The sequence below is a fragment of the Amyelois transitella genome, chromosome 5 (genome assembly GCF_032362555.1).
Source record: "Amyelois transitella isolate CPQ chromosome 5, ilAmyTran1.1, whole genome shotgun sequence".
In the NCBI taxonomy this organism is placed as follows: Eukaryota; Metazoa; Arthropoda; class Insecta; order Lepidoptera; family Pyralidae; genus Amyelois; species Amyelois transitella.
Window position 1 is genome coordinate 12,197,598 of NC_083508.1, and position 27,057 is coordinate 12,224,654.

Sequence of the window (27,057 nt, forward strand, 5' to 3'; positions counted from 1 at the left end):
AAAATCAAATTACTTTTTATTAAGTGATGTTGATCACGCTCAATGTGAGTATTTTTTTTCAAAACAATTTATACTCATTTCCTTGTTACATCTCATTCCCTCTAATTCCTGTGCGTATTTTAAGAATAGAATTAAAAAAAATCTATGGCCGCAAATTAAGAGCCCTAATGAGCGAGTTAATGAGGGCTGCGTAAAATAAAAATAAAAATGTTTAGAATCGGCTTCGTTGATTTTTATTTAATTTTGTGCTTAATTAGTCACAGTATTTTATGCTTGCAAATATGAATGTATGTATGTATGTTGCTTGTTAACCATATGGGATTTTTAAGGTTATATTAAATAAACGTGCCGTGTGGTTCCCGGCACAAATAGAAAAAAGAATAGGACCACTGCATCTCTTTCCCATGGATGTCGTAAAAGGCGACTAAGGGATAGGCTTATACTTGGGATTCCTCTTTTAGGCGATATGGGCTATCAACCTGTCACTATTTGAATCTCAATTCCATCATCAAGCCAAACAGCTGAACGTGGCCTATCAGTCTTTTCAAGACTGTTGTCTCTGTCTACTCCGCAAGGGATATAGACGTGACTATATGTACGTATATTAAATAGGTACCATGTATTTTAAGACAAAAATTTCACTTTAAACGAGTGTATAATCCGTAAGAAAATCTCGAAGCCTACAAACTAATACTGTTTCGCTTTTTATCACGTCGTGAAACGGGACAGCGATAGTTTTTCCGCGCGACAAAAACGGCGTCGCGCGTTACACGCTAAACTGGATTTTAAACTTTCAGTCACCTAAAGCTAGGATGTAAATTCATCTACAGGAGCAGGTGTACTAGATTTTAAACTTTCAGTCACCTAAAGCTAGGATGCGAATTCAATTGGCATGTCATCGTACCTTCGGCGTGTTGACCTCCCTGGTGGAGATGCCCATCTTCTCGTGGTGCCGCAGCTGCACCGGGTATATGATCTGGTAATAGTGGGCGCCGATGTTGCGCACCAGCTCCTGATTCTGCCTGTACTCCCGAAGCAACCGCTCGACTTCACCTGTGAATGAGGGAAAATTTTAAGTAGGTATCTTCATAGATTATTGGTTTGCAAATTCCACGTGTAGCGGCCGTCCGGCTTTCATGGACAGACAGACACTCTGACTTGACATTTTAGATGAACAAAACTGACTGACCTATTGATGAAAAACAGCCAAAAAAAGAAGTGGTTTTATTCAGACACGACCTTCCAGACCCTTCCGTTTACCACGGGAATTATAAAATAAATATATACGGGACAAATTACACAGATTGAGTTAGCCTCGAAGTGAGTTCGTAACTTGTGTTACGAGATACTAACTCAACGATACTATATTTTACGATAAATACTTATATAGATAAACATCCAAGACCCAGGCCAATCAGAGAAAGTACGTTTCTCATCATGCCTTGGCCGGGATTCGAACCCGGCACCTCCCGGTGTTACAAAAAGCGCACTACCGCTGCGTCACAGAGGCCATCAAACTATACTAGCTTTACAGGAATGAACGAAACCCTATATCCTTTTCAAGAAGATTAATTCAGAAGATAACCCTTGAAGAGGTTGTAAATAAACAAAAAATGAAACAAATTAATCAACTAACTTCTGCATTTATAACATCACAAACATGACCTTATATTACCTTAGTATATGCTTGGGAAATCCCAGATACTATGATTGTAGTCCAAGGTTCAATTAAACTTCAATCCATAGAAACTTTACACAGAGCTAGGCACTATTATTTGACCCCGTGACTTTTCTACTAGGGGAGCTTTAACAGGATCATATTATGGATTATTCTATTATTTTAATATTGAACACAATACCTCACAATATTATAATTTATCATAAAATCTGATGACGTTATTCAAAACAGCTGAAAAAAAATTAAGAAAATATTTTAATCATAGTCAAAGCAGTAACCTTTATTCCTGCTTCTCATAACCTTTGCGAGAAGGTAGTCATAAAATGACGACAAGAAGGTTTACGAGTACAAAGACTCAGTTTTTATCGATAGTTTGAACGTAGACGATCTATACTCGTAGTCGTAAAATTGTTATACGGATCAGCTTTAAACTTTAAAATGAAAATAACGGTGCATTATACAAAACAGAACTGCATTGTTCCTTTGACAACATAGTTAATTAAAACCATATCCAAACCATGGGTTCAATACGAGTAAGGTTTACCTTAATAACTACCCTAATAACTCATCCACTCATCTGAACTCCGCAATCTTTGCAGGTTCAGATGGGAGGTTCTCTTCGTGTAAAAACCTGACTCACCCAATCTAAGATCTATGGTCAGAGGCATACCACGGGCTCCTCTCCAGAGAGGTGAGGATGCAATCGGGGCTAAAGCCAGGGGGAAGCAGATAATTAAAATCGCACCTCTTTAGGGTAGACAGAGATTACAGCTTCTTGCCACCGATCCCTGCATTTTTATCCAAAATTAAACAGTCTCGTAATGCTTTTTTATTTTATTTTATTTAAAATAAGATATACATTAAGTATTGTTACGGTTATCGTTCAAACCTGTGCAGATAAATTCAGTTATTATTTGTTCCCAAAAAATCATGAAAAGGGAAAAAAGATGAAGTCTCTGCCTACCCCATCGAGAAAGACGCGTGATTTTATGTATTTTTGTAAATTTACGAGTAGGATAAAGTAGAAGAACTAAATGAACTTAAAAATAAAAGATAGACCTATACCAACATTAAATTACAAAAAGAATTACATTCAAAATGTTCACTTTTTTTAAAAGCATACCACACCTCACTATCTCCGTGAAACCCAAGCAAAGTCACGGGGAAATCATTGCTGAAACATCGAACTGAATTCCTAGAAACCGCAAATACTTTTCCGATAGTCAGACTCCGTTCAATGTTTTCTATATAAATGTTAATCCGACCGTTACTCGGAGGGGTACTTATGACCTAAATGAGTTTCAATCTAGCCTATTGTTCGTTTACGGACCTCGTAAAAGAGTTTACGGCGATCTCTTATAACCTGCAGTTGCAATTTTAACCCTTCTTTGTTGGGTAATGTTTTTTTTATTTTTTGTGATTTTCTACGGGTACTCGAGAAATTTTGGTGAATTTATGTGCCGTCTGGTTCCCGGCACCAATACAAGAAAAAAAAAGAATAGGACCACTCCAACTCTTTACCATGGAAGTCATAAAAGGCGACTAAGGGATAGGCTTACAATCTTGGAATTCTTTTTTAGGCGATGGTCTAGCAACCTGTCACTATTTTAATCTCAATAATAATAGTGATTATATGTAATGTATGTATGTAATTTAAAGACCAATGTCGTACACTTAGCAAATAACTGAATATAAATAACAATTTATACTACGACTATAATTTAAAACGTCCATTCGATACATTCTTTCGATTTGTTTAACGAATCGACTTGGCACCGAATACCAATTTAATCGGACACTCTATTCGGATGGACTCGGAATCGGTAATGTGCGGCGTAGTGCTCATTTTTTTTAACGATACGTCTGGAACCGGTTTTAATGTATCTCGTTACCGATAGTCGATTTGAATTTGGAATGCAAATCAATTCTAGATTGTTTCAATCGAGTTGAATTGAAAGGGCGTCCGTTGGCTGATGAAGTCAACAATTAACTTTGAATTTGGAAAGCAACATTATTGGGTTAATCTTAACCGCAGTCACCCTTTTTTGAAGCCCGATTCTGCTGAATTTTTTTTTATTAACTTTTTTTTTGTATTTTTTTTTAATATAATAAAAACGCTTTTATGTGTAGTCAATAAAATGCACTGATCATATTTGTAAGTTATAATTGGTATCTTTATTTTAAAAAATAAATGTTATGAGTAACCTAAAACAAGGATCTGAATAAAAGCTTTCCTAAATAGTGTAATTAATGTGGCATGTATACAAGCATGTAACGTAGCAACTGGAAAAATGTAATCTCTGTTTATTGCTCCGAGAACAAGGCACGATTTGCTTCTTTTAAAATGAAATTAAGAGGACGATTATTAGAAAGTCTAGCATTTTCTCTGACAATAATGTGGTTCCCGGCACCAATATAAAAAATAATCGGACCACTCCATCTCTTTCCCATGGATGTCGTAAAAGGCGACCAAGGGAAAGGCTTAAAAACATGGGATTCTTCTTTTAGGCGATGGGCTACCAACCTGTCACTATTTGAATTTCAATTTTATCATTAAGCCTAAATTAGCTGAACTTCGCCTGTCGGTATTTCAAGACTGCTGGCTCTGTCGACCCCGCAAGGGTTATAGATGTGACCATATGTATGTATGTACAACCAGATCCTATACGCCATTCACCAGTTTACAAAGAAAAATGTTCATATTTATCACACACTATTTAAAGCCAGTAAATCTGAGTATAAAAATCTATCGATTCGATTTGAAATATCCCTTTATCCTGTCGTTGTCCTGACCACAAAGCTCGGTGACATAAAATTTATTACCTCGTAAGATAAGGAGCTTGCATTATGTGGTCGTTTCACGTCACACGTTCGTAGTCATGTTAGTGCCTCTGGGATTTTATGAAAATACATATATATGGTCACGTCTATATCCCTTGCGGGGTAGTCAGAGTCAACAGTTTTGAAAAGACCGAATGGCCACGTTCAGCTTTTTGGGTTTATGATGGAATTGAGATTCAAATAGTGACAGGTGGCTAGCCCATCGCCTTAAAAAGAATCCCAAGTTTGTAACCCTATCCCTTAGTCGCTTACGACATCCATGGGAAAGAGATGGAGTGGTCCTATTCTTTTTCGTATTGGTGCTGGGAATCACACGGCAAAGAAGTAGTACATTTAAAAGAATTTTATCACAATTCAACTATCACATACATACATACATAAAATCACGCCTCTTTCCCGGAGGGGTAGGCAGAGACTACCTCTTTCCACTTGCCACGATCTCTGCATATTTCCTTTGCTTCATCCACATATCAACTATCACATAACAACGCAATCATTTAAATGTATTCGAAAAAAAAAAAACAAAAAAAAAAAAACCGGTAAACATCGCTCATCAAATAACAGTGCACAATAACAGGTCATCAAAACCGTAACATTCGGAGCGTAAGCAAACCCGGGCCGCAATTTGGGACACGCAGAGTGAGACAGAGAGCATTGTGCGACAGAGCCAAACGCTGGTATTGTGACTCCGAATTGGAGCGTAGTAGGCAGGGCTGCCACGCTGCGTTTTACGTCAAGTTGAACACCGATTTGATTAAAGTGCTCTTGCCCTGGATTCGAATTTTAAATGTCGAATTGCGGGATTAGATTTTTTTTTTGGTTGGTCTTTGCTTATATCTTTCGGTATTAATGTGCTCAGGACTTGCAAAATCGAGCGTATAGTTAAATTAAGGTTACGGTAATGGAAAACATTGAGAGGAAACCTGCACATTCAGGCAACTGGATGTGTAACCAATTTGGATTAGATTCCCCTGCAAAGGTTGCGGAGATCGTATGGAAGTCGATTCGTGTACCTTACTCACCCAATATTGACAAACAAAAATATAAATACACATTCACGTTTATAATATTAGAATAGAATAGATTTAGAATAGAATAGATTTATTTTCAGGATACAAGGTGTCACTTATTGACGTCACATCACTTTTTCATCACCGTAAGAGCGTCAGCTAGTATTCAAAATGATTTACTTTGAAAATTGTTATTGGTACTTAGCCAAGATATTCTGGGATTTGAACCGATGCCTTTAAGCGCATCACGCATTTTAACCGGGCACCTTACCGAATAGACCAGGGACGCACTGGAGACGCTTTTGTTAATAAAAAAAATACATCAGTATATTTCTTGTTATTATTTTCTTCTTCCGTTTAATAAAGCGAATTTAATTACTTGTTCCCTCCTAATTGGACTGTAATTAATATTTGGCAGAATTAATTTGATTTTTAATATTTACTTCCTTTGAGCTCTGATGATTTTTCAAATTAATTTGATAACAATTCGTAAACTTGTTGTTGCCTCCTGCTTTGCCATTAGATTTTCATAGAAATTATGTAACACATCATATGATTTTGAATGAAAGACATAACTTGGATAATCAATAAATTTTTCATCCACATTATCACGTATACATCCCTTGTGGGGTAGACAGAGCCAGCATAAGTTATAATAACATTATATTAAATGCCATATAGGTACTATTATTGAAGATTTCTCATTTCTTGTTTGTTTGAAAACTCTTTGTTGCACATAAAAATAATTGTAACAAAACATATGTAACAATGGCGGACTTATCCCAATCGGGAATTTCTTATTTCTAGTTTTTTTTTTTTTTTACAAATACGATGTCCCGATCATCCATCCATCCGAGCATAATAGAATTTTCAGTATCTAACAGATGGAACTGACAGAAAGGTGTGATGCCCACTGAACTGTGAATGATAAATATTTTCCAATTCTAAGCATTCGTCGATGCGAAAAAAATCTTACAACCAGTGAAACTTACGTGTCCCAACTCTTTTATTGATCAATACCATATAGAAATTGCCGTGTGGTTCCCGGCACCAATGCAAAAAAGCATAGGACCACTCCATTTTTGCCCGTGGATGTCGTAAAAATCGTCTTAGGGATAGGCTTATAAACATGGAGTTCTTTTCTTTTTTTAGAAGATGATCTAGTAACCTGTCACTATTTAAATCTCAATTCGGTCATAATGCCAAACAGCTATTTGTGACCTGTCAGTCTTTCCAAGACGGTAGGCTCAGTCTACCCCGTAAGGGATAGGTATAGACGTGAGTTTATGTATATACATATAACATATATTCTTAATATATTATAATTTGACAGATTGAGTTAGTCTCGAAGTAAGTTCGAGACTTGTGTTACGAGATACTACCTCAACGATACTATATTTTATAATAAATACTTATAAAGATAAACATCCAAGATTCAGGTCAATCAGAAAAAGTTCTTTTCTCATCATGCCCTGACCGGGATTCAAACTCGGGACCTCCGGTGTCACAGACAAGCGTACCACCACTGCGCCACAGAGGCCGTCAAATAGATATGGAGTGAAGAAAGAACTAAAGTTGCGGGAACCACACGGCAAATGACAACGGATAAATAGTTTTTCTAAGATACCCAAAACTGATCCGAAAGTTTTATTTTATTTATTTTCTATCAATCACCTTTTGACACAGATCCGTGGGGCGAGTTTCCTCAAGTTGGTAAACTGAACCTAACTTTGTGAAGTGGGTTAAATATAAAGTTCAGGATTAGTTTGTAATCCAATGGAGGGGGCACGCCGGATTACTTAGGGCTCAGTTACACTGACACCATTTGTAAATATGTGCGTGTATGAACAGAAACCTAATAACAGATGACTTAGTCAATAGATACGAGTAAATCTATTTACGGCCTCTGTACCGCAGCGGTAGTACGCTTGTCTGTGATACCGGAGGTCCTGGGTTCGAATCCCGGCCAGGGCATGATGAGAAAAGAAACTTTTTCTGATTGGCCTGGGTCTTGGATGTTTATCTATATAAGTATTTATTATGAAATACAGTATCGTTGAGTTAGTATCTCGTAACACAATTCTCGAACTTACTTCGAGGCTAACTCAATCTGTGTAATTTGTCCCGTATATATTTATTTATTGAGACGTTAACGTCTATCACTCCGAGGAAGAGGAATGATTCTTCAAGACATCAAGACTGTTGGCTCTGCCTACCCCGCAAGGGATATAGACGTGACCATATGTATGTATGCTATGGATGAGAGTATGTAAGTAAATATATTTTTATCGTATTACAAATAAAAAAAAAACATGTAATTATTTAATAAGTCTACTAACTAAGTTATCAATGTCACATATTTGTCTACCCAGTTATAACTGGCGACGTAATCCCATCTAAATTAACTTATCCCTTTAAATCTTGACATTTATAACAAGATTGCGCCGCTGGATGCTTTGAAAACATCACGCTAACCAATTATGGGGATATAAATAGCACTTAATCAAATAAGTATGGTGAAATTGGTCTTAATCGGTTCTTAGGGTTTTGATTAAATAAATGTTTATTTAGTTTGATTGCGAATAGTGTCGTGTGGTTCCCGACACGAATGGAAAAAAGGATAGGACTGCTTTTTAAAGAAAAAAGCGACTATGGATATGCTTATAAAGTTAAAATTCTTCTTTTAGGTAATGGGCTAGCAATAGCAACCTGTCACCATTTGAATGTCAGTTTTATCATTAAGCCATACAGCTGAATATGGCTTTTCAGTCTTTTCAAGTCTTATGACTCTGTCTACCCTGTAAGTGATTAAAACGCGATATATCTATATAGATACTAAACACCTGAATCGAAAGGTGAAAATGAATGATATCATTTCTTCTTATAACACCATATCAATTACAACGAACCCTTAAAGAACATAACACCAAAAAAAATCGTACTTATATCAGCAAAACTCAGAAAACGCTGTCTTTAACCACAACCAGTTCCTCAGACCCCTCTCAAAACCGCCACGCGTCCCGCTCACGCGTGTCTTTAAAGAGATTCCGCGGGGCGGGGTGGGTCATACTTAACTGGTGGCTGGTGCCTGAAACTTACAATGGGTTTTGTCATGACGCAACCTGTGATGAATCGCTTAATTAAAGCTCGGGAAGAGGGTACAAATAATACACTATCTCGCACGTAATTAATGGTGTAGTGATTACATTTAGGTGAGGTTTGTGGATCGCTACCGCCAAGAAGTAGTTAGACGGCCTCTGTGGCGTAGCGGTAGTGTGCTTGTCTGTGACATTAGAGGTCCCGGGTTCGAATCCCGGCCGGGGAATAGTGAAAGACGAACTTTCTCAGATTGGCCTCGGTCATGGATGTTTATTTATATAAGTATTTATTATAAAATATAGAATCATTGAGTTGGTATCTCGTAACACATGTCTCGAACTTACTTCGTGGCTAACTCAGTCAGTGCTTTTTGTCTCGTATATATTTATATTAATTTTATTCAATTGCTTCTTCATAAATCGTTAGAGGTATGATTTTTCGAATCACACACATCACGTCTTTATCTTATTCAGAGTAGACAGAGCTGAATAGTCATAAAACAATCAAGACTAAAGATTAATAAACTTGGGATTTTTTTTAATTTTATCATTTAGTGATCCAGCTTAACGTGGCTCGAGACTGTTGGTTTTGTCTACCCAGTAAGGGATTAAGACGTGACATGTTTGTGTATGTAAATTACATGATTTTTTTACAAAAGTATTCACTGTACGCCAATGAAGTTGCTGGCAAAATCTAATAATTCTTGATTATGAAAATCATGGGTTTTCTCCGACTCGGAAAAAAATAACTCTAGCACCATAATTAATGTGCCGTGTGGTTCCCGGTACCAATAGAAAAAGAATAGGACCATTCCATGTCTTTCCCATGGATGTCGTAAAAGGCGACAAAGGGATAGGCTTATAAACATAGGATTATTTTAGGCGATGTCCCTGTCCCTTTTTGAATCTCAATTCTATCATTACACCAAACAGCTGAACGTGGTCTATTGTTCTTTTCGAGACTGTTTGTCGGCTCTGTCTACCCAGCAAGGTATATAACCGTGATTATATGTATGTATGTGACAACAGATTTATGTAAATTAAACCAACCGACGTCCGACCGAATCCGGGTTGTAACGGCAAGCTCGTATAAATTAGGCAGCTGTTCTCAAACTTGTTACTTATCGCCATAGTTTTACAAGCACTGCTCACCACCTGGATTTTAGTATTTCAGTGCAGTGGGTACTCGTAACGTTAGCATTTATGAATATTTATACAGATTGAATAATATTAAATTATGAACGTTTATTTTACATGTACATACACATATAATCACGTGTGTATCCCTTGCGGGGTAGACAGGGCCAACAAACAGTATCGAAAAGAACAATTGACCACGTTTTACTGTTTGGTTTAATGATAGAATTGAGATTCAAAAACAGTTGACAGGTTTCTAGCCCATTTGACCATCCCAAGTTTATAAGCCTATCCCTTAGTCGCCTTATACGACATCCATGGGAAAGAGATGGAGTGACCCTATTCCTTTTTTATTGGTGCCAATAACAACATCTTTTTACAAGAGTAACTTAACAAAACCTAATAATTGTATATACGTATATCCAATCCATTTATCACAACGCAAAAGGATGCAATAATACTGTTTAACAAATTTTCGATGTCTCTAACTAAACATATAAGCCGAAAACACTCGTTAACGCGCCAAACTTAAACTCGACAACTACATATTAACGAAATATGACGACAAAACGCCTATTCACCGTAACACAATGGCCATTGTGTTTGTATTAACGAAAAATTCCATTATGAAATTCGCGTTTCACCATCAAACAATTTCTGAAACAAAGTAGGCCATTTTTCTGCGATAATTAATAATAATTCGCGGTGATAAATCACGTGTGCACGGTCTGCCGTTCACTTAGTATTGATGTATTGTTGTCTTTGTTTCTCTCTGTTACCGTCTCTCTTGCTCGCGAAGGAGTTATTATATTATATATAGAATCATATAGCTAATTGAATGTTCCCCGTAGTGATGCCCGAGACTTTAGAATAGAATCTCTCCCTCGATTTTAAATGGATGTCGTAAAAGGCGACTAATAAATTTAGCATTCCTCTTTAGGCCATGGGCTAGGGGACTGTCACTATTTGAATCTCAATTCTATCATCAAGCCAACAGCTAAACGTGACCTGTCAGTCTTTCAAGACTGCTGGCTCTCTCCACCCCGCAAGAGATATAGACGTGATTATGTGAATGCAGTTCGAAATATCGACGTTCTTGCATTAAACTCCAAACTCCTTCTTCTTAAATTAAAGAGCTAACTCTTGTCGGAGTTAAGTGGAGTGTCCTCCATTCATGTCTATTCTCTGTTAAATTTTCCATATTAACTCAATTTTAACTCAACATATTATCAAACTCGTCAACAGTTTCGCAACGTGTAACAGAATATTAACCATTATGTCGTTCGTCTAATTCAAACAGTATTATTACTCGTGTATTAACAAGTTAAGTTATATATCACTAGCTGTGCCTGCGACTTCGTCCGCGTGGAATACTTATTTTGGGCATCATTAAATCCTCAAGGATGAATAATATTCCCCGTTTTTTTTTCCACATATTCCATTATTTCTTCGCTCCCAATAGTTGCAGCGTGATGATAAACAGCCTAAAGCCTTTCTCGATAAACGATCTACCAAACACAAAAAATAACTTTTCAATTCGAACCAGTAGTTCCTGAGATTAGCACGTTCAAACAAACTCTTCAGTTTTATAATATTAGTATAGATAAAGTTAGCCCAGCGCCTGTAATTCAACTTAAAGCCACCACGTCGAACACGTAAAAGTGAGGGCGTGTCACGGAAGCCTCAATCTTTAGTTTAAATAGGAGTTTTAACAAGCTTCTGTTTTGTATTTAATTTAGTTATAAAGCTTTGAAGCCACATTTTACCTGTATGTAAATTTGAACCTAACATATACAGCCTTTCAGTCTTTTGATGACTGTACGTGGCCTATCAGTCTTTTCGGCACTGTTGGCTCTGTCTACCCCTCAAGACGTAATTATATGTATGTGAACATAAAGCAGTGTAGTTTATTCCGCGCGCTTCTTCTACACATGCGCTTTGAAAGCGGTAGTAGTTATAATTAGATTTAACTGATGTGCCGTCAATAAATGTTACCTTGTATCCAATTTTGAAAATAAATCTATTCTATTCTAAAGTTATTAATTATGTAAATTTAGTTGGATGGATATATACCTACATATTTTATGTCATTTCAAGCCTGTTACCCCACAAGGGATTTAGACATGACCATATGTACCTATGTATTTAGTTGGATGTGCTCAAAGTATGTTCTGCCAGTGATATCAGCTAAGTCAGTGGAATGAGCGAAGGTCTCCAACCGCATATGAATGACAATGGCGCCTGCATGCATGTAGGTATGCTATCACTAAATGCAGCGCTATGCATTATGCACGCGTCATCTGTGCGACGCTCCGGGCGATAGTGGGGTGTGGTGCCAGTTACCGCGTTTTACATACTTCTTCTTGCGTCGTATTCCTCATTACTGAGGGTCGTGAACTCCCCGGAGACAAGTCAGTTTAGAGCGCACTACGTCTCTCCACCTTGCCCGGTCCTTAGCGGTGTGGAGCGCCTCATGTAGTTTTACATAAAATACATACATAAAATCACGCCTCTTCCTCGGAGGGGTAGGCAGAGACTACCTCTTTCCACTTGCCACGATCTCTGCGTACTTCCTTCGCTTCATCCACATTCATAACTCTCTTCATGCAAGCTCGGCGGTTTCGGGTACTTTTGACCTGACCTTTATATTATTACCGCGTTTTGTGGAGATTAAAAGATGAAGTTTTAAAAAGAAAGGGGCCCATTTGCCCGTCACCTTTCCGACAATTGTCGAAAAAGCTGATTGTGGTATCTCGTGACCGGAAGGCTGGAAATTGTCTGGCTCAGATAATCAGCATTGGCATTCAAATTGGCAATGCTGCCAGCTTTGTCGGCACACTCCCGCATGTTGATGCTATTATATGCTTTTTTAAAAGAAAGGTAGGTACATTTTTATTCTACTAAAACAAATATGTATAATTTGTAATTGAATAATAACTTACTATATCTACACTAATATTATAAAGAGGAAAAGTTTGTTTGTTTGGTTGTAATGAATAGGCTCAAAAACTACTGGACCGATTTTAAAAATTCTTTCACCATTCGAAAGCTACATTATCCACGAGTAACATACGACTATATTTTATTTTGGAAAAAAATAGGGTTCCGTAATAATATATAAAAATAATTGGCAAAACAGCGTTTGCAGGGTCAGCTAGTTTATAATAAATATAATGAAAATCAACTAAATTTGTTTCACATCGCTATAAGTGAGACCCCGCCCGCATAATTCATACGTTCTGCACCTAACGTCCACAAGGTTCGGTCCAATCTTAGCGTTTCGCTTTTACGAGCACCTCACCATTTTACTGCGCTCAAAGTTTGCAGATTTTGTATATAAAATATTACGACATATTTAGGAAAGCTCTTAGAGGCAACATCCTCCGAACTTTCAACTTTACACACAGGAGTATTAAAATCTAAGTATTGTTTAAGACAATGCTTTTATTACGGGGTAATTTTAATTTTACTGTCGTGCGGTTTTTTACCGCAGAGTGAGATAGTAATTAATTTTACATGGCATTAATGGAACAGACACATACATTAATGGAAATGAGATTCAAATAGTGACAGGTTGCTAGCCCATCGCCGTGTGATTTCCGGCAACAAAAGAAAAAATAATACGACCGATCCATCTCTTCACCATGAACATCGTAAAAGGCGACTAAGGGATAGGCTTAAAAGCTCGGGATTCTTCCAAAAACAAACACTCTTTTCCCAAAAAAAAAGGTCGGTCGAATTAAAAAACGGGAACGATCCCTACAAATCCGAGTTCCCGAAATTTGGAATTCCGAAACGCAACATTAAAATCGCTACGTGGCCGAAAGTACAAAATACAAATTAATTACAGCGGGTCAGAGCGATGGCGGCCATCATTTTAACTTTTCACCGCAATCTGTAACTTGAACTTGGTTACCTGCGGGAAGTCATATAAAATGGCGGAGTTTTCAAGTAAATAAACTTCAGAGTTGGCCTTGTGGCTCGCTGAAGGGTAGAGTATAACCGTACATACATATAATCATGTTTATATCACTTACGGGGTAGACATAGCCATTAGTCTCGTAACAATTGTTTGTCATGTTTATTTGTATGGCATAAATGTTGAATTACATACATACGATTACGTCTATATGCCTTGCGGGGTAGACAGAGCCAACACTCTTGAAATGACTGAAAGGCCACGTTCAGCTGTTTGGCTTAATGATAGAATTGAGATTCAAATAGTGACAGGTCGCTAGGCCATCGCGTGAAAAAAAGAATCCCAAGTTTGTAGACCTATCCCTTAGTCGCCTTTTACGACATCCATGGGAAAGAGATGGAGTGGTCCTATTCTTTTTTTGTATTGTTACCGGGAACCACACGGCACTAAGTTATATATTATATCACATATATTATGTTGAAAATCTAAAATATTTTTCTGAGAGCATTATCCCTTATATTGCCGGATTACGAAGTCGTAAAGCGCACCCGAGCTTCCTTTAAGCCTAACGTATTCCCAAAGTCATATATAAGCAGATTTATTACTCCAAACATATAATCCTTTACCGGCTCCAATATGAGTCAATTCCGAACATTTATCTTTAAAATGGAGACGTTGCGATCGTAGCTCGTAGACCATGCTACGGCGTAGCGCCCAGCTACGGCGTAGCAACTAAATCACCGTGAACTTTATTGATTTGAAAGCTCACGTATTGAGATGGTAATTGGAAAGTCATGACCTTATGGCTTACGTAATAAAGTTTAGATTAGAATTTGTATTCGAGACGCGTACTTTTGTAGATAAGGGGACTTAGTGATTAAGAAAGTTGGCGGACTCCAGAGTTTATGTACAGTCAGGCAAAAAAGTGGACTATTAAGAGGAAAACGCTTTGTGCATTACAAATAAACATTTTCATTTAAACACCGCTTTATATTATCTATATTAATATTATAAAGCTGAAGAGTTTGTTTGTTTGTCTGTTTGTTTGAAAGCGCTAATCTCAGGAACTACTGGTTCGAATTAAAAAAAATATTTTTGTGTTGAATAGACAATTTATCGACCATTTATCGATTCCACGCGGACGAAGTCGCGGGCATAGCTCGTAATAAATATATGTACTTCTTGTCATAAATCTGTCGCTATCTTAATCTAAATTCCATCATTAAACCATACAGCTGAAAGTTTTAGTGGTTTTCACATAACGACTCCCGTCTGACCTCTGCAACCTTACAGGGCAACTAACATACATATATATTATCACGTCTATATGCCTTGCGGGGTAAACAGAGCCAACAGTCGACTGAAAGGCCACGTACAGCTGTGTGGCTTTATAATGGAAGTGAGATTCGAATAGTGACAGCTTGATAGCCCATCACTTGCAAGAACAATCTCAAGTAGGGATAGGCCCTTAATCGCTTTTTACGACATCCATGAAAGAGAGATAAAGTGGTCGTATTCTTTAGTGCCACACGGCAAACTAAATTATATTGAATTACGGGTTAACCGTATTAAATTGAAAAAAAACAAAGACACGAGTACAAATATTCAGGTCTATATCCCTTACGGGGTAGACAGAGCCAACAATCTTGAAAAGACTGGTAGGCCACGTTCAGCTGTTTGGCTTTATGATAGAATTGAAATTCAAATAGTGACAGGTTGCTAGCCCATCGCCTAAAAGAAGAATCCCAAGTTAATAAGCCTATCCTTTAGTCACCTTTTACGACATCCATGGGAACGAGATGGATTCTATACTTTTTTTTATTGGTGCCGAGGACCACACGGCAGTACATATATATATTTACAAATATTGCTCTTTTGACAGTATAGGCTAGAAAAGGAAAGCTATATTTTAGCCTAATAAGCACTCGATCATAGCCTAGCAATAACACGGCACTTTGAAAGTCGGGATCAGAAGGATTGGACGTAAAACACGCGATAAACACGTCGAATGCAAAGCGTGTCGTTCACGTAACGTATTACGTCACGTTTGCCCGTAACATCTACGTTAAGGCGTGATATCCATCACAAGATATAATATTGAAGCGATAATTTGAGTGACATATTGTGAAACGATTACACGAAGTCAGCAAGGCTGATAACAAACAATGAATACGCACAATCTCGTTTTTATTCGTTACGGGATATGCAGAGCCAACAGGTTTGTTTAGTCTAAAGGCACTTTCAACTAATTGTGATTCAAAGTGACAACTTTAGTGAAAATTGATTTTAAGATTTTGTGAATCATATACTTACTTATAATGTTTCACAGGTGTATATATGCAAATTTGAAAGTGTAAAATCAGAAATCTAAATCATATAAGACTATTCCGTTTGCACTTGTGTTAAAGCGATTTATATGAGTGATAACTTATGCTCTAGGAATATGTGAGATATTTTCTTTTTCATTAAAATTAACAAAAATGTCATTCACAAAATTACATTAAAATTCATTCTAAATTTAATACTGAAGCATCAATTGACACAACAAAAAAAAAATTCCTTGGCAAAACTACATTATCGCTTGGCCTCGTAACTCACTGTACTGGAGCGTCAGCCTTACGTTAAGCGTTCCTATTTATATTCAAGAAGCAGACGACTTATTACACGGCGCGATTGAATATTGTGCCATTTTGTTAACTCCAGCTCGCAAGTTAGAGGTCGCTGTCAAAGGAATTAAGACAAGAATGGAATTTCAATGGGCTTCCTGTGTATTGTTGTTCGTAACAATGTACCGATGGTGTAATGTACATTAGTTTGGAAGCTAACTGATGCTAGTACGGAGTGGAATCTTGCAATTTCAAGTAATATTATATATATACCCAAAGGTTGACTGAAAGAGATTGCATTAGCGATAATTTCGCATTTATACCATCTCTGTCTGTTTTGTATGTTTTACTCTTATAGAGTTATATTTTTTGTTTACATACATTATTAATATCACGAATTTTGAGGTAAATGTAGCCAACATCTAGTGTTCTTAAGCCTGATACCTTCGACTAGATTTGATCAAGTCTCCTTTTAAGGTTAGTTTTAACACTTATATCATTTACATGTGGATGAAGCGAAGGAAGTATGCAGAGATCGTGGCAAGTGGAAAGAGGTAGTCTCTGCCTACACCTCCGGGAAAGAGGCGTGATTTTATGTATGTATGAATGTATCATTTACAACTCATAAAATTTGTGTTCAACGTTCAATTTTGTACGGAGCTTTTCAATCACGGACATTTAAATACATTTAAATATATTTAATTTTTTTTTGTAAAAGTGAAAAAAAGAATATAACTCGTAACAACATCCCCTTTAAAGGGTAGCCGCGCCGTGCATGCCAACTGATATAATTTTCCAATTTATTAGAAACAGAAATTTCCAAACTTGGCGAGCTCACGTCCCCCACATCAAAGGCGCGCGAAACTAGTTTTCAACCAGTTTGGAGCGGTTTGCAGCGGTTGGTATCTGTTTTTCAGGTCGACTCGCGAATGTTTCGTTCCAAGTTTGAATTTTACGAAATGCTTTTGAATTATGTTCGAAATGGCAAGAATGTTTATCTCAACTGTTTTTTTGGTGTAAATAATGATCATAGAATTATTGGTATACATTGTGTGTATGTAACATATACATATATAAGCACGCCTGTTACTCGAAAGAGTGGGTAGACAATACATCTTACTTTTTTTTGGAGTTTGTGTTCTTCTTAACCGACTACAATACCCAAAACCAAGAAGACTGTTTGAAACGTATGTCAATGCAGCAAAAAAAATATGCAGGTATCGCAGCAAGTGGAAAGATGAAATTTGTAAAATCTTCACTCTCTCCTACATGATCAAAACTGTAGATTACCCAAATAGGTATATTGGATGAAATCATAAATATTTTTTTATGATTTAACCTGCTTTTACTTGACATTAAAAACTTACTTCGTAACATAAGTAATTAGGAAGACAAAGCCATTTAAAGAATGTCTACATTGCGATTTACACATTACGTTTCGTAACATAAGTAATTAGGAAGACAAAGCCATTTAAAGAATGTCTACATTGCGATTTACACATTACGTACCTACCAAGTATTAAACCCAACATTTTTACATACCAGATATGGGTAAAAAAATGTTACCAATAAGAATATCACAGTAAAATATTCTATTCGGAAACAATATTTCAAGCTAGTCGTAAGAAATGAACGGGTAATTTCCCCAAGTTTTCCCCGAAAACGTGATACTGTGCAGAAGGGGAGGGGAGAGGTGTGGGGGGTTGACACGTGACATGAACCAGCCCTGTGATGTAAGGATTCCTATAGATGTTTATAGACAGATGTTTGTAAACATTCGATGTGTGCTTAAATACTTTAGTGTCAATATAATGTACTAGAGGCCGCCCGCGACTTCGTCCGCATGGAAACCCTATCAATCCCGCGGGAACTCTGGGATAAAAAGTAGCCTATGTGTTATTCTGGGTCTTCAGCTACCTACATACCAAATTTCATGGTAATCGGTTCAGTAGTTTTTGCGTGAAAGAGTAACAAACATCCATACATCCATACAAACTTTCGCCTTTATAATAGTATAGTAGGAAGTAGGATTATACTTGTAGCGAGAGCGATGATTCGGTCTCGACCTCCATAAGGGAAGATCTTCCGCCAGGGTAGGTGTTATGCCTGGGGACCGCGCGACAAACGATGTTGTGTCGGAGTGAAATCTTTGTTGTCCAACCCGCAAGGGATATTAAAGACGTGTTTATATGTAGGTGTATATACATGGAAATGCTAGAAAACCTTACCCCTCTAGGAATAACAATAAGATGTCATAAGCTTTTTATTTTTATGTACGTAGTGTTTCCAAAGATATTATTTCTTTCTTATTACGCCTCTTTCCCGGAGGGGTAGGCAGAGACTACCTCTTTCCACTTGCCACGATCTCTGCATACTTCCTTTGCTTCATCCACATTCATAACTCTCTTCATGCAAGCTTGGCGGTTTCGGGTACTTTTAACCCTTTACCAGGACGTCGTTAATTTGATCAAGATACGTTCGTCTAGATCTTCCCACTCCGATATTATACGTATATAGTATATAACATATGTATCTCTTAAAGCGAGAATTCAACTACCACTTACCAACTGGGCTCTCTTCATTCCAAAATGAATCGTCCAGTGTGTAATCAGCTTCTGCAACAAACAGACATGTTTGTGTTCACAAAGTGTTTTGTAATTTCCGTGAGTATAAGAAGTATTGCCGTGTTGTTCTCGGCACCAATACAAAAAAGAATAGGACCACGCCATCACTTTAGATGATAGATGTCGTATAAGGGATAGGCTTACAAACTTGGGATTCTTCTTTTAGGCGATGGGCTAGCAACCTGTCACTACTTGAATCTCAATTCTATCATTAAACCAAATAGCTGAACGTGGCCGTACAGTCTTCAAGACTGTTTGTTGACTCTGTCCACCCCGCAAGGGATATAGACGTGACCATATATATGTATGTATGTATAGGAGGTATTAACCCTAAATAGATGAACGAAATGTATTTTCAAAGGTACCTACATTAGTTTTAATACTGACCGATGCTCTTACGGTGGGGGACAACATCGTGAGGAAGAAAGGATCAGGATCTAATACGGGTTAGGTTTACCTGCCAAGGTTGAGGAGGTCAGGTGGGAGTCGCTTCGTGTAGAAACCTGACTCACCCAATCCAGGATCCATGGTCAAAGGCATAACCCAGGCTCTTCACCAGAGTGATGAGTTTGCCACCGAGACTTAAGCCAGGAGGAACAAGATAATTCGTTCAGTATACAAATGTTTTCTTTGCAACAAGGCCCCAAGCAAAGAAGAAATTCTCGTGTTATCCTAATTTAATACATATAGACTGAGCCTACAGTCTTGAAGAGACTAATGGGCCACGTTTAACTGTTTTGTTTTGTGCTAGAATTGAGATTCAAGTAGTGATAGGTTTCTAGCCTATCGCCTTGACGAAGAATGCCAAGTTTACAAGCCAATCCCTTAATCGCCATTTATAAAATCCATGGGAAAGAGATGAACTGGTCCTTTTCTTTTTTTATTGGTGCCTGCATACTTCTTTCGCTTCATACACATTCATAACTCTCTCCATGCAAGCTCGTCGGTTTCGGGTACTCTTGACCTGACCTTTTGCTAGAACGTCACCTATTTGATCAAGGTACGTAAATTATTAATTATGAATAAAATAAAATTAATTCCTTAAAAAAGAGGAACAGCGCTGACATTTGTTGTACAAAACACGAACGAAGTCTCGGTCTGAGTCAAGCAAGTTAATAATAATGGCCACAAAAACTTGCGGACAAGAAATAATTACGCGAGTTCTCAAATTTCACAATGGCTGTTCCTGGGATGGCGTTTTTAATTTTCATTGTTATTGTAATTACCTCGTTAGAGGGACAAAGGTGAAAATTTAACGTTTATACTGACATTGTGAGGGAGAAAAAGAGTTATATAAGATCATACATATATCACGTCTATAGCTCTTGCGGGGCAGACGGAGCCAAAAGTCTTGAAAAAACTGATAGGCTATGTTCACCTGTTATTGGCTTGATGATAGAATTGAGATCCAAATAGTGACAGGTTGTTAGCCCATCGCCTTAAAGAAGAATCCCAAGTTTATAAGCCTATCCCTTAGTCAGTCAGATTGAGTCAGCATTAAAGTCAATATGTAGTGTAGTTATAATTTATTGCTTAATGATAGTAATGTAAATGTTTATGCAGGTTTCCTCACGATGTTTTCTTTCAACGTAAGAGCATCGGTTGGTATTCAAACTAATGTACATAACTTCGAAAATAGTCATTGGCCGAGGTGGGATTCAAACCTGTGCCTTTCTGCGCATCACGCATTTTAACCGGGCACCTTACCGATTCGACCAACGACGCTCCAATTCACACAGCAATTCATAATATACATACATACATAAAATCACGCCTCTCTCCCGGAGGGGTAGACAGAGACTACCTCTTTCCACTTGCCACGATCTCTGCATACTTCCTTCGCTTCATCCACATTCATAACTCTCTTCATGCAAGCTCGGCTACTTTTGACCTGACCCTTTACCAGGACGTTCTTAATTTGATCAAGATACGTTCATCTAGGTCTTCATAATATAAATTTAATATATACTGTTTCATCTCGAATTAATCGACGGTACAGATAATTTGCGGCCGGAAGTGCGGCGGCCATTACCGCTGGACACCGGAAGTGATTAAGCTGACCGGCTAAGATGATACCCACATAATAATAGACAAGTAACGTACCCAAAACCATAAACTATTAAACAACTCTATTTTCACTATGTTAGTTGCCCCGAGGTCTTTCCTGTTTGAATTTACAAATATTTAAGGGGTTCATGTTTATCATTTGTCCATAGTTTCACTCTCGTATTAAATGAAGATAATATGTTATTCTGTTAAATGTGTGAAGTTATATCAAAATCCGTTCAGTAGTTTTTGCGTGAAAGAGTGACAAACACATAAAAACCTTTTTATAACATTATTATTGTTTGTGCCGTGTGGTTCCCGGCACCAATTCGAAAAAGAATAGGACCACTCCATCTCTTTCCCATGGATGTCGTAAAAGGCGACTAAGGGATAGGCTTATAAAATTGCGATCCTTTTTTTTAGGCGATGGGCTTGCGACCTGTCACTATTTGGATCTCAATTCCATCATTAAGCAGAGCAGCTGAATGTGGCCATTCAGTCTTTTCGGGACTATTGGCTCTGTCTACCCTGCAAGGGATATAGACGTGACTATATGTATGTATGTATTATTGTTTATATTTTTATTTTTTCTTTTTTTTTTGACAAATTGCACTGATTGAGTTAGCCTCGAAGTAAGTTCGAGACTTGTGTTACGAGATACTAACCTAACGATACTATATTTTATAATAAATATTACTATGCGACTAAGGAAGAGGCTAATATACTTGAGGTGCTTCATGTAGGCGATGGGTCTGGTTGTGAGTCACTATTCGAATCTCAATTCCATCATTTACTCTCTCTCTTTGCCTTACCCGCAAGGGATATAGATGTTATTATATGTATGTATGTATTAACTGAATAAGGTGTGACTGTGTATGTATGGAGTAAATAGAACGACAGGGAAATTTTCATGCGGACGAAAGTTTATTGAATATAATTTATAGATCTCCATTTTATATTTTAAGATTATACTATACAAAAGTAGCACTTATAGTTCACGACATTAAAACCTTTTTCCTTTTCTTCTCAAGTTCAACCCTTGGAGGTTTGTAAGGAAACTTACTTTCTACTGCATCTTAATTTATGCGACAGTTTATGTTCAAGCACTCGTTTCCTTGCTACAATTAACTTCTAAACGTAGCGCAATTAATTTTAATTAGAAACGGTTGGGAAGGCCAAAAAAATTAGAAGAAAAAAAAAACAATTTTACAAAAGCGGCTCGGTAGGGATGTCCTCTGAAATGACAGACATTTTGTTCTGTAGGTAACACTTTTTTTGAGACCCGAAAATATTTTTAAAGGAAAAACTGGGCTTTTGTTAGGAATTTATCTTTGGAGGTAAGGGTAATAAGGTGAATTTATTTATGAAGGTATCATATTTATTAACTCCTCACGAAAATGTGGCTTTAATAACTTCTTGTACATTTTATGAAAATTGACTTACATTTTTAATTCCTTTTTGGTTATGTATGGATTCAATAATACTATAATATTTTAAATGCGAAAGCAAATTTATTTGTTTGTTTGTTCTCTCATCTTTTATCTACTGAACCCTTAATCTTGATTTTTTTTATATATTAATGGTCTGAAAAACGACAACCTACCTACTTATTTCACCGAATAAGTTGCATGAGTGTTATTATTTACATTAAAAAAAACATAACTTAATTAAAATTACATCTAATTTTATTTAAAAATAATAAAAAAATCTATTCAAAATTAAAGACAAAAAAGATTAGATATTATTTTAATTTTGAATAATAATTGTTCCATTTTTCTAAATCTGTGTACTCTGAAAACCGGATAACGTGGAGTGAGAAAAGTCAAAAGGCGGAAACATTACAGCAGAGGGTGCAATTGGGACCACGCAAAGATAAAACAGAGAGATTTTTGGGAAATTTATTAGAAGAATTAAATTTTTTTTTTTGTTAATATCACTGATTGAGTTAGCCTCGAAGTAAGTTCGAGACTTGTGTTACGAGATACTAACTCAACGATACTATATTTGTATAATAAATATTTATATAGATAAACACCCAAGACCCAGGCCAATCAGAAAAAGTTATTTTCTCATCATGCCCTGGCCGGGATTCGAACCCGGGACCTCCGATGTTACAGACAATCATACTACCGCTGCGCCACAGAGGCCGTTTCGAGACGAGAGAGATCTTTCTTGTATCGAATTAACACAATTCACAAAACATGTGACAGCAAATTCGCTTGCTGCAAAGTACTGTTTTAAATCGCAAAGACAACTCACATATTCATGAGCCAGTTCTTCTTCAAGAATACACAATAAGAAGTACACAGAAGATAAGTCACATAATGTGCTGTGTGGTTCTTCTTTTAGTCGATGGGCTAGCAACCTGTCGTTATTTGAATCTCAGTTCTATCATTAAGCCAAATAGCTGAACGTGGCCTATTAGTCTTTTCAAGACTGTTGGCTCTCTCTACCCAGCAAGGGTACGTGATTATATATGTATAATATGTCACATAAATCATTTCATATACTGTGATGTTTCAAATTTGAAAATGTCTTTACCAATCTAAAAACAGTAAAAAAAGTATTAAGTACACCCTACATCCTATTTTGTACAAAAGTAACGAAAAAATATTTGAACTACATAAAGTACTTATATCTCGGGTCTGCTGGAAGAGATTTCTTTTGAAATAAGCAGAACCTTTGTAATTTAATAAATAAATAAAACTAAAAAAAAACGACTTGCAAAAAGGAGATGGTTCTCGATTCGACTCGAATTGTAAACCGATTTCAAGATGTTCAAATCGCGATGCATGTGATATGAAGGACAATAGATAGAACAAAAGTTGATGAAAGAAAATTCTTAAAAATACATACATACATATAATCACGTCAATACCCCTTGCGGGGTAAACAGAGCCGACAGTCTTGAAAAGACTGAAGCCACGTTCAGCTATTTGGCTTTAAGATAGAATTTAGATTGAATAAATTGTTAAAAATTTTTGGTGGAATATCAAATATAAAACTAATATAAATATTTTTAATATTAACCTTTTTTTTAACATTATTTCAAATTCTGCATTTGCGTTATAATTCTACGTTTTCGTTATTTTACACCGCGCGTTCTGACTTGTGGACTTTACGACAACGCATAACACAACCTCTCCTATAAGTATGCAATGTCACCAGACTTTTGTTTCTACCCGGATAAATTTAACGCCACAAAATTGTATGTAAAGTTACAAAATATGACGTTTTTGAGACAGCTGTCTGTTTTGGTCTCATTTCAAATGTTTTATTATACCGGAATTCTGTCAAAATATGTTTAATACACTTTATTGAAGGGACAGCTGTATTTCTGAGTACTCTCGGGTCAAGTTATAAGAAATATTCCATTGTTTTGACTCCGTGACAATGTATTATTATTTTACTTTAACATCTATACTAATATTATAAAGCTAAAAGTTTGTTTGTTTGAACGCACTAATCTCAGGAACTAGGTTTAAAATGAAAAATTACATTGATACATAAAATCACGCCTCTTTCCCGGAGGGATAGGCGTTAAAATGAAAAATTATTAATAGAATAGGCTATTTATCGAGGAAGACTTGGCTACATAACATTACACTTCAACTATAAGAAGCGAAGGAATAATGTAAAATGTGAAAAAAAACGGGAAAATTTATTCATCCTTGAGGGCTTCAATGATGTCCAAAATAACAATTCCACGCGAACGAACTCGCGGGCACAGCTAGTTACATATAAATGCATGTTATTGAAATTTTAATAAATTTATTTGCGCGATGTGATCTTAATTCTAAAATCCTAGACCACATAAAAATGCTAAATTCTAATCTCTAGAAATATTGCCTGCCCTTTAATACATCAGTCATTTAGTCAGTCAGCAAAATGTTTCCGGCACTTCAGAAGAGTACCACTCCATATCTATCCTATTGATGACGTAAAAGATAACTAACGGATATAATTCCGTCCTAAAGCCATACAGCTGAACGTGGCCATTCAGTCTTTTCATCCTAAAAGAAGAATCCTATGTTTATATGCCTTTCCCTAAGTCGCCTTATACGACATTCATGGAAAAGAAAAGAATATTTACTATATATATATACTACTATATATTTAATAATTTCATTTTATATGGTATATATTTACGACCTAATCGCCTAATCCGTTACAGGGTCACAGCAAAATCCTAATTACAGGCTAATCATGCATCATGGCGTCCCGTTTAATTATGAGAACAAACTAATTTATTTGCGCACGTATTTTGCATATCCCCATCGTACGTTAGGGCTCGTTCACACTGGATGCATTAAAGCGAGCATTCACGAATATACCTGACATCTGCGAAGTAGTTTTTGCGTGATTTAGAAAAACGATCATTCGCATTTTTCACAAAAAAATAAAATCGTATAGGCGATGGACTAGCTAGCTGTCAGTATTTGAATCTCGACCAACTAAACGTGGCTTTTTTGTCTTTTTGTGCTTATTGGCTCTGTCAACTCCGTAAGGCATAAAGATGTAATTATATGTATGCAAAAAATGCTCACAAACTGCACTGCAGCATTTTCTTCAGCTGAAATAAGCAATGTGAACATACCCTTACTTTTAATAATTGCGACACATCAGAATTCCGTGTGAGTAACTCTTGTTATGCAGTTTTACGACGCATAATGTTAGTATGATATAAATTTATTCATATATATTATGATGTTTAAATTATTATGCAATCTGTGATAAGTAGATCTTTATAATGTTTAACCTTAATTCTATCATCAAGTCAAAAAGCTAAACGTGGCCTATCAGTCTGTTCTGGACTATTTGCTCTATCTTCCCCACAAGGGATGTAGACGTGAGTAATATGTATATATGTCTCGTCTCGTCTCTAAAAGACCAATAAGCCACGTTCAGCTATTTGGCTTAATGATAGAATTGAGATTCAAAAAGGGACAGGTTGCTATCCTATCGCCTAAAAAAAAAATCCCAAGTTTGTAAGACTATCCCTTAGTCGCCTTTTACAACATCCATAGGAAAGAGATGGGGTGGTCCTATTCTTTTTTGTACTGGTGCCGGGAACCACACGGCAAATTTTCCAAACAATTGTTATATGCGTATATTGTTAAAGAGTTATAACAATTGTATGTTTCCTAAATAAATACATAAGTATGTACCACGGGCGGACTTCTAATACATATGTTAAGAAATACAAGAAAACAAGTATAAAATACAAATAAATATACGAGTATATTCATTTAGGGACAAAAATGAAATACGTGGAGCCCCAGACATTTGTAAGATATAATTCTGAAATCGAGTTAGCGATGCCCAATATCGATATGATTGTTGAGAGAAATAACATCAGTTTCGTCACAGGAAGGGTCTTCACTCGATGCTTTTTATCATTTCTTTTTTCTTATCATCTGTGTAAAAATTAAGAGTACCTAATATAGATTTTTAGAACTTGTATTAAACAATTTTTGTGAAATAAAAATGAATTTAAGGTTAAGATTATCTTAAATCGATGAGATAGGAATGAAACTCCTTCGCGCGCGAGTTGGACTCGCAATTGGCCGGTTTTTTAATTGCATAGAAACAAACAAATATCGATATAGTAAGTGTTCCAAACTTGAAATCTTTCCCAAAATAAATTACCAAGAAAGATTATAAATTTTAATAATCTCACGAACCTGAAATGCATAAAAAATCTGACTTTTACATTTTTAAAATGAAGACACCACTGGGATCGGAATTACGAGCCGTCCTGGCGAAGTGCGCTGGAATTTTTCATTTTAATTAAGACTAAGTATTTCCTTTTTAGTGAAATAAGTATGATCCGAAGTCACGTTCTTTTTTTTAAATTACGTATAAATGGGTTTACGTGAAACGGAATGTTTTTAATTTGAGGTGTTGTTATTTTTTTTTATTATATTTTTTTTAAATGTGTTTGTTTTGGCATTAAGCTCTGGCATATTTGATATTGAAAAAAAAAAATGTTTTTCACGAGTTCAAAACATCTGAATTCAGTTTTATTGGACAGATTTAGATGAAATTGGAATAAAAATAGTTGGGATGTCTAGTTTATAAGTAGCATTCCTTCTCTC

At 36.5% G+C, this 27,057-nt stretch overlaps 1 protein-coding gene across 3 annotated transcripts in view; it reads right to left on the reverse strand.

Annotated features, from left to right (window-relative positions):
• The window catches only part of LOC106142273 (disintegrin and metalloproteinase domain-containing protein 22), a 421,117-nt gene that overhangs the window by 185,840 nt on the left and 208,220 nt on the right, over positions 1 to 27,057 (reverse strand). For all 3 annotated transcript variants that reach the window (XM_060954904.1, XM_060954903.1, XM_060954905.1), the window contains 2 exons: positions 18,854 to 18,904; positions 905 to 1,053 (listed from right to left, as the gene is read on the reverse strand). In XM_060954904.1, coding sequence (XP_060810887.1) covers positions 905 to 1,053; positions 18,854 to 18,904 — 200 coding nt within the window. The remainder of the gene's footprint in view (positions 1 to 904; positions 1,054 to 18,853; positions 18,905 to 27,057) is intronic.